Below are 9459 nucleotides of genomic sequence, written 5' to 3'. Positions count from 1 at the left end.
TGGTGAATCCACACAGTTCAGTGATCACATGTGGATTCACCTGCGTTCAATAGACAGCAGAGCTTTGGACGCAGCGAAAATGCGCTGCGTCCAAAGCGCTGCCACTTCCAGATCATCTGCTCATACCCTAATGTGCACGGGAATCTTTACAGTACAAGAAAAATACGACCAATATGTATTAATACATGAAGACATCTGTGTAATTAGATGGCAAACATATAGAAACAAATCTATTTTTCATTCTGTGCATTATTTTTCTAGTGGCAAGCGAAACGCAAGAACATACAAACCCTATGAATTCAATCCACATCCTAAGCAAGCAAACAGTATTCAGGGTTTGAAGGAATTTAAAGAAAAAAAAAAAAAATGTATATATGTATATATGTATATATATATATATATATATATATATATATATATATATATATATATACACACACACACACACACACACACATACATATATATATATACATATACACACACACACACACACACACACACACACACATACATACTCTATCATTGGCAATTTTTATAATCTTCCATTATCCTGTGTGCTGTTTTTTCTTCCCTTCCTCCTATGTTGCATGGAAGAGGTGTTAGGGGGTGGAGGGAGTCAATGGTAATTTATGACCTGCTATATGTGAGAATAGCCTAAAGGCAACAAATTCTTCTACAATTGACAGGAAATCTAGGTCTCCTGCTGGAGTATAGGATTTCCTAGGAAGTGGTAAGGTAACATTTGGTGGCAAGGTTGATAATGTGAACAAACTACAAGATTTGCCTAGTGATGAATTATCTAGAAATCTTTTTTCTTGCACGTTTACATAAACCCCCCCCCCAAATAAGAACTGTAGATATACATCTCCTAAAACAGAATACACGTCAAACCTTTGCAGCCTAATAAAGTAATTCTCAAACTTGCTCAGAGAACATCTGTGTGCTTTCCATATGCAGAGCAAGACATATGGACAGAACATGGACCGATGCAAGTTGGGTTCCTGCAAGTCTTTTGAACAAACCAGAACAGAGGGTTTAATTTTCAGATCACTCTCCCATTATAAGCGATTATCCACGATTATTTTTTCTATAATGTGACTAAAAATTAACTTGGTTAGTTGCTAACTATCTGCCTGTTCCACCCGGTGCCAGCACATAACAGTCACCAACTGCTCCCACTGGCGATTCAGCTGCTTTTTGTCAACAGAGCAACTCTTCCTCTTCTGATCTGTCAACAGGGAGTGACTGCTGGTGTCATGCTGATTGACAGCCACCTCCCCGCAGTTAGGCAGTGGGGAGCCAGCTGTCGATCAGCAAGATATCGGCTGACACACCCAGTCAACACAGCAGAGCTGACAAGAAGCTGCTGCTCTGTGGACATTACGTCACTGGAATCATCTGTAGGAGCAGTTAGTGACCCCGCTCTATGCCGGCAGAGATAAGCGCCAGGCACAACACGCAGGTAGGCAGCAGTTGCCTGCCTGTTCGTTCTCTTTTAACCTTAGTGAACCTGTTAAAACCATTGTATTTGTTTTTGGTTTCCCTTTTTGATGTATAAAACAGATACCGTATAGATGTAAGAAAGATAGTTGATTTTTAACGCACTCATCTAAAGTCAGCCCAACAAGCAAGGTATGTAAATACTGTAAGTTACAATTCCAAATGACTGCATAGTTAGTAGAGTAAAGTCCCAACGCAGATCAACGTGGACCACACACCCCCTCAAGGTGGATCCATCACACATACCTCAAGGCAATCAGACACAAACTCAAAAGGAGCTCTCATCACAGACAACCTTTGGGAAAAAAAAAAAATCTCCATTGTATTGGCCAAGCTAATAATCATAAGAATGACAGCCGTCACTTCACTAGAAACCAGTGGCATCATTGAGACATGAGCCATTTCCTGAAAGAGAGACAGCCTTGTTTACGACTGACCCACCTTACATGCTTCCTTTTTGTATTTTGCATTTAAATGAACAAAAAAAAGGCGGCTGACAGGATATTGGTCTTCCTTGAGATAGAGATCAGATTTAATTAAAAAAAAAGCTTCAAGACAAGATTAGAGGAGCCTTGTTGTTTCCAATTTAATCAGCATTAAAGCAGACAGTTTATTACCATGTAAAATGTGTTATATAATTTACAAAATATATAAAATACATAGGATTACAGTATACATAGGGCCCATAATAAAAAGGCATATGGGAATCATTTTCCATGCATAATGCATGCAAACAGATAAAAGAAGGGACTCAACCATTATACTGAAAGACGGTCTGATATGTCCCCGGCAAGTTCTATATGCATCTGTGGATTCACAATCCTTAAAAAAAAATAATATGTAGCTGGAAAGATGCAAATTTCTTCCAACGGAATGTTAATACATCATCCTAAGATGTTCTAAGGTTCCAAACTGAAGAGACGATCTTAAGTAACCATGTTGATGGACATGCCTTTCTTTTGCCAGAGTGGTTACTGAAGACGTTGTCATGGTCTACATTGAACAGCTATCAAATTTAGAGCTTTCAGAAGTAGCAAGATAAAAAATAAAAAAAATGTTTTCACAAGTAAACATAAGTTACTGTAAACTTTTTAAATATTTGCACAAAAATTATACAAATTTATTTACAGAGTGTAAAACTGGGTCAAGGACAGTCAGAAAACATTTGATGTTTCAAACTGTTGTCATCAATTTTAGCGACCCAGATCGAAAGCGAAGAATTTTCTTCTTAAGATTGTGTGAAGCTTTTATTTTGACAAAGGCCTTGGCTGTGGTTTGTAGGTCAGCAGCCGTGGCTGCCTGCATGGGAAGAGTATGGACAAACTGAGACCAAATCAGTCCTCCGCTCTCATCCGTATCACTTGACGTTGTACTCTCACCAACAAATTCCACCTCACTTAAACTGGACTCACTGTCCCCAAAACAGTTTGTGGTGTAGTTACTTTGTTCATCTTCACTAGTATCTACAACAGTGGAATGAAACAGAGACTCACATTCTGCCGAATACTCAGAGTCACTTGCTATACAAGTATAGGGGCTGGCATATGGAAGAGGTACTTGACCATAAACTCCAAGCATCTCTCTCTGGTTTCGCCGTCTTGCTCTCCGTAAAGCTTCTTCATATGATATCTCAGCTGATGACTTCCACCTTCGATAATCCCCTCTTTTATGTCTAGGCTTAGCCAAAACCACATCTTTTGCATGTCCATGAGGCCTATTGCCAGACTTACTTCCCCCTGGACCTTTAACTAAAATACCAGTCTCTACTTGCGAATGGACAATCTTTTTACCTCTCGGAGAAACTTTCCTAACTTTTTTATTCACTTCCAAGTCATCCGGAAACCTACATTTCTTTGTAACAGTCTTCCCCTTTTCCTTCAAGGTCTGAGAGCCATGATCCATGACATTCTGTACATTTGACTTCTGTTTTAATGTGGAGCTCTTAACAAGCTTTACATTTTTGGTACTTTTATGAAGTTTAACACCCTGTTGTTGTGCAGGAATATAGTGTGCATTGACCAACAACCCTTCATCCAAGCTTTGAGAGGAGGATCCTTCACTCTTGAAGTCCAACGGAGGTCTCTCGTCATGAGATGAACCATGGTAAGAGTTTGTGTTTTTGGGCGAAATCCTTTTTGGTGGTGGCACAATTTTAATCTCCTGGGGAAGAGGGACAATAGTGAGTGGTTCCTTGAGGGATCCGTTACAAAGTGGATTGGAAATAACAGGGAAAGGATTGCCAGAAGGATTGGGATTTACATGCATTTCCTTTGAAATATTTGATGCTCCAACCAAAGAGCCTCTTCCAAGAGTTAAACAGATGGACTTTACAGAATTTCGCGAATTGTTTTGGCTTTGTAGTTCATTAATATTACTTGGCTGGTAACTTTGCACCAAAGGCATCTTTTTACTTTCCAGCTGTTCACTTTGAGATTCTTTAGCGCACGGTTTAAGAGGTGGGTAAGTGCTATTATCCACAGAGGTTATTCCAGAGGAATGTAAACATGGCTGTTTGGGATTCTTCACGCTAGTGGTGCCGTTATGAGAGATGCCAGTCTGTTTGACACATATACTCCCATGTCTTAAAATACTTTTTCCCGGGTCTACATTTACACTTGTTCTGGGTTTGTTAGTCCTTATGGGGTGTGCTTTTTTCTGAATTATACCTAAAATGTAACCATCCAGTTTTTTACTGGAAGGAAGAGGAGCAGGACAGAAATTGCTCTGCTGTTGAAACGATTCTTCATGTCTTAGGCAAACCAGTTCCGGCACTAAACAGTCATTCATGTTTGCTCCCATTTCACCCTCTTCCTCCTCCACTTTTACGGTACCCATGACTGATAACAAAAACATAGGACTCTGAACTGCCACAGCATGAAGAGGGCTTGGATATCTGTATACATCATTGCCATTTTTGGAGACGAGATCACACTGATACTTAGGATGTACATCAGCAACAACTTCAGGGGCATTAGAATGAGGTGCCGAAAAAGACCGACGCACTGTGCCAGTGCTTTCACTTTGGCCTTCTCTGTAGTCCAACCATTCAAAGAAGTCATCTGGAATAGATGTTGGAAAAATATATATATGTTACAACTCATTTTATTAAAGATACAAAACAATTCTAATTTACATCAAGTCACATTATACTTAGGATAGGGCATCAATATTGGATCAGTAAGGGACTCTCAGCAACCCCACTGATCAGCCTCTTGCATTTTTCGATTGAAAGCAGTTTGCACTCCTCTAAGCTGTACTTGGTAGCATCGGTGCAAGGTATTACAGCTTTGTCCCATTCACTTGCTAGGGCCGTTTTAATGGAGTTTAAAGAATCGCTCCCTTCAAAAGTTTATCCTCTTAATATATTGCCATCCTTATATTATATAATGGCACTACATATTTAACATTGCCAATTTTGCCTTTCCACACAGTCAATTATTTTTCATGTAGAAACAGGAAGTCTCTTTTCCCTGCTTGAGTCATCATCGCCCTCTCCCGCCATGGACTTTGACTCATGCAGGGAAAACTGACCTCCTGTTTCTACATAGAGCTTAGAAGGATTCACCTAGTCTGTTTTTAATCAAGTGAGGTCACAGCCCTAATGGAAAAGAGAAGCATTAACTGGGTAGAAAGGCAAAATAAGCAATTGTACACAGAAATAGGATACATGCAATATATTAAGAGGATAAACATTTTGATGGGAGGAGGAGTGCCTCCTTCTATTACATTGGAAGAAAAAAAAGAAACAGACAACTGCAGGTATGTCCAAAAGAAAAAGCACAACCTCAAAAGTTATCCAAAACTTTCTAAATAACACACCCAATGGGGGAAGGGAAGTAGGAGAAAACACCAGAAAAACCCTTACCTGTTGATCTTGGTTGACCATCTGGGATGTTTAATGATGCTTCGAGGGGGCTGCAAAAGCAGGTGCTTGACTGACAGCTGGATAAACACTCACTGAAGACAGAGTTTGAGGAATTGGAGAGAGATCCCGATGTCCCATCACTCAACTCATAAAATCCTAAAAATAAAAGAATAAGAGAAAATTCATTGCAGATGTACAAGTAAGTTTATACAGAAATATTTATGGTTGAAACTGCAATGCTGTCTGGGTGTCAGCCATTGGCCTACAGTACATCATCATGTCTAAAAATTTCAACCTGACGTGAAAAGAAAAAAAAAAAAAAAAAAAAAACACACGACATGACAAACATTTGTTATTGGATTTTGATTATTTCAAAGAGGCCTGAAAATTTCCTTTTAAATTACCTGAACTGGGGCGGCTATCCGTTTCCAAATGCTCTTCAGAAGTCTTTTCCACATCGATTTTTAAGTCATTTATCTGTTTGTCAAGCTCATGCAGTTGAGTTAATAAGCCAGCGTCTCTCTTCCTCAAGCAATTCTGGGAAAATACACAAAATTAAATATTTAAATAGGTGTGAAAAAAATAGAGATAAAAGCTAAATTCAGACATACAGAACTGCTTGACAACTGGAGTTAGCGGGGAACCAGATTTCACATCTAGTATGTGCACACGTTGCGGATTCTGCTGCGGATTTTTCCGCAGCGGATTTGGAAAATCCGCAGTGCAAAACCACTGCGGTTTTCTCGCGGCTTCTTCTGCGGTTTTTCAACTGCACTTTTCTATTGGTGCAGGTTGAAAACCGCTGCGGAATCCGCACAAAGAATTGACATGCTGCGGAAAATAATCCGCTGCGTTTCCGCGCGGATTTTTCCGCAGCATGTGCACAGCGGGTTTTTTTTCCCCATAGGTTTACATGGTACTGTAAACTTTGGGAAAACTGCTGCGGATCCGCAGCGTCAAATCCGCTGCGGATCCGCAGCAAAATCCGCAGCATGTGCACATACTCTAAGACAAAGAAGAAAAAAAATGTATTTGAGGCATTTTGAACAGGTTATTGTATAACAGTCACAAACTAATGCTAAACAAGTATAAGATTGGGTTTATGTTTTCGCATTGTGCATTTGATTCTAGATACGCAATGTGCTGTAATAAAGAAATTGTAGAAGACTAAAGAAATCGTAACACCATATTTTTTATTTATGATTTTGTTTGTTTGTTTTTAGGGGGGCAGTGCTCCCCTGATTTATGAATGAATTTTCCTCCATAAAACATCTGATACATTCCGTGTAGTGGCACCATATGGCAGCACACTGCTTCTTAGGACTGCAGGAAATAAATATTCTCTATACATGCTCCTCTATATGCATGATGCCCAGATTCCTTCGTTCCAACTAAATCGTCAAAATCTCCCAAATGTAAAAAAAGAGAGCAGCTTGTTTTTAAGGCTCTAAAAATCGATTATTGCAAGCGACAAATAAATCAATCCTAGACTCAAGGCGTTGACTGTCTTCTGTCTGCCCTCCTTTCAGCTGACACAGGACCTCATTGATAGAAGTGCCTAGGGCAAACAGGCTCAGGAGCCTTATTGCAAAGGGTAGAGCTAAAGCAAACTCACCCACGAGCGCCCTCTGGTGGCTATACTGTTCATAGCTTCCTCCCTCCCCTAAACAAGGACTCCGTTTTTTCTTTTAAAGAAAAGATCTCAAAGCAGTTACCCCAAGACAATACTTCAACATACAAAAATCGCACAGCATGTGCTATTAGACAAAGAAGAAAAATAATCTTTTGTGGCTTTAATAGAGGTACAAATCCCTCAAATGGTCAGATTACAGCCTGCCTGGCTTTAGCAGCTTGCAGTACAGGACTGCTGGGCGTCAGTGCTAACCTTAGGATTACAAGGGGAACAACTGAAAGGATCATGTAGGGACAGAGGGTCACTGAGAAAGCAGACTAGAATGTGAAGCTTTGCTTGAGGGTTCATTGCTCAAAGCTCATTGTTTGGCCATGAATACCTGGCACTTGATAATGCACCAACCACTACCCCAAAAATTAATCTGGCACTACATTAAAACCCCAATGAGCCTCCCCTTCCCACATATTTGGCTATACTACTATATAAAACCAATCAGCACCTACTTCCTCACCTGGTCTTAATCCTCAGGGGGGAGAAAAAGGGATACAATTGACCTAATCAGTGTCCATCTCATTAGGAGGATGCTTATATCAGATACATCCTCTTATTAATGAAATGCAGATCTCTCACCAAATTCTATATAAACCCCCTGTCCTCTCCAATTAACAGAATGTCAATATTGACGCCCTCTTAAAATAAACGGATTCAATACATTTTTGCATTTCCTCTATTTGATAAAACACATTCCTGGGGCATTTCATGGTGCCAGACAGGAGTGTTCCTGGAAGGCGTTGTATATGGCTCTATGGCTAGGGTGCAGTTTATTCTCTCCACTAGCCAAAGAAAGAAAGTGAACTCATCATCACCAATAGGATATGTATTCCGAATTCTACTGGATCCACTTCTACCATCCAGACAGTAATAAAAGATACAGTATTGGAGGAGAAACACTACATCTCATAAAATCAACCCAGTACAATACACATGCAGACCCCAGCCCTACTGCAGTCGGTGCTCACATTGCATATAATCCCCCTAACAGCAAGACCCCAGGATTGTAGTAACCCATTCTTATGGCAGATATTAAAACCAAGGTAAGACCCCAGTGTCCTATATCCTTATTTTCTATGACAAAGATTCTAATACAGTGTATGGCTCCCCCAGCATTGTACCCGAGCCCAATACTGTGCATGCCCCCTTGGAAGCCCCCAATAGTGGCTGTAGGCACACTCTGCTGCAGACATACCAATTGCTTCTTGAGCAGCAGGATATTCTCCTCCAGGAACCTTTCCTCCAGGCTCCTGGGACTGTCTCCTTTAGTGGCAGCAGGGGCATCTCCAGGGCTCAGCGCAGCCTTCACCAGGGTGTCCTGCCGGTGGCGCAGGTATGCCAGCTCGCCCAGCCCGGCCAGGGTGGCTTCCAGGCGCTCCCGGGTCCTCTGGCGCTCAGCCTCAGCCTCACACTTCTCCTTGCGCCTCGGGGAGCTCTCCTTGGCCAGGTCAGAGGTGGCTACAAGAGGCTTCATCCTGGGAAGTCCGGCGCAAAGCAGCAGCTACACCATCCACAGCGCCTCCAAGAGCTGGCAATCACGGTCCTGTGTGCAGCATGTCGCCCCCTCCTCCAGGAGCTGCCTGTCACAGCCCTCCAGGGCTCCAACTGCTCTGCCCTTCTGCAGAGCAGCCTCAGCCCCAGCCAGGCTAAGTAATCAGAGCTGTGACGTCACCAGAGTCCTGCCCCTCTATCCCCCACCAAACCTGCCCCCCACCAAAGGTGACAACTCCATTCATCGCTACAGAAAGAGGGTATCCCAGTCACCAGGACCACTCACAATGGGTCCAATTTTCTATGTAGAGTCATTCTGTCATATCAGGTTGAGGGGATACATGTCTGTTTGCTGCTTGTTTAATCCCTTAGTAAGCAGTTGATTTTTTTTTGATTTTTTTTTTTAGATTTTTTTTCATAATCTATTTAGTTTAGTGATTTTTGTCTCAAGGTTTCATGACAAATCGGAAATTATTTAATCCCCTAAAATTCGCTTTCTAGCAACATATAAGGGACTGGATTCATGGGGTACTGTGACCCTCAATAAGGAAGTCGCACAAAATCATACCCGGTTGGATTGTTTGGGACTTGATTGTCGGGGTCGCAGTATCCTCGGGGTCACATTACTGCCCCATTTACTTGTGCTGCAATGCCGTCATGTAGCTCCCCCAGCCTTAATGGATGAAAAAATAAAAATATCATCTGTTCCACAAGTTATCCCCTGTCTGAAGGGCAGAGAATAACTCACTGATTGCTATGGGGCCAATAACTGGGACTCACAGCAATTCTGAAAATGAGGCTCTGTAGGGGATTGCCTGGAATGGAGCAGAGGTGCACAATTGGAATTTTTTTCCAGGTGTGCGCACAAATAATTTTAATAACTGTTTATGACATGTCCAAAGCATATGCCCTTTGA

At 41.5% G+C, this 9459-nt stretch overlaps 1 protein-coding gene across 1 annotated transcript; it reads right to left on the bottom strand.

The window, feature by feature from the left end:
• Nucleotides 1-2064: 2064 nt before the first annotated feature.
• Nucleotides 2065-8676, bottom strand: DACT1 (dishevelled binding antagonist of beta catenin 1). Its single transcript, XM_077265122.1, has 4 exons — nt 8248-8676; nt 5773-5905; nt 5369-5524; nt 2065-4562 (listed from the first exon to the last, which is right to left on the bottom strand). Exons 1-4 carry the CDS (start codon nt 8524-8526, stop codon nt 2677-2679), a joined length of 2454 nt encoding a protein of 817 aa, XP_077121237.1. The 5' UTR covers nt 8527-8676; the 3' UTR covers nt 2065-2676.
• Between the last annotated feature and the right edge of the window lie 783 nt (nt 8677-9459).

The sequence above is a fragment of the Ranitomeya variabilis genome, chromosome 1 (assembly GCF_051348905.1).
Source record: "Ranitomeya variabilis isolate aRanVar5 chromosome 1, aRanVar5.hap1, whole genome shotgun sequence".
NCBI lineage: Eukaryota > Metazoa > Chordata > Amphibia > Anura > Dendrobatidae > Ranitomeya > Ranitomeya variabilis.
The sequence above is the reverse complement of the archived record's forward strand: the minus strand, read 5'-3'. Positions and strand labels throughout refer to the sequence as shown.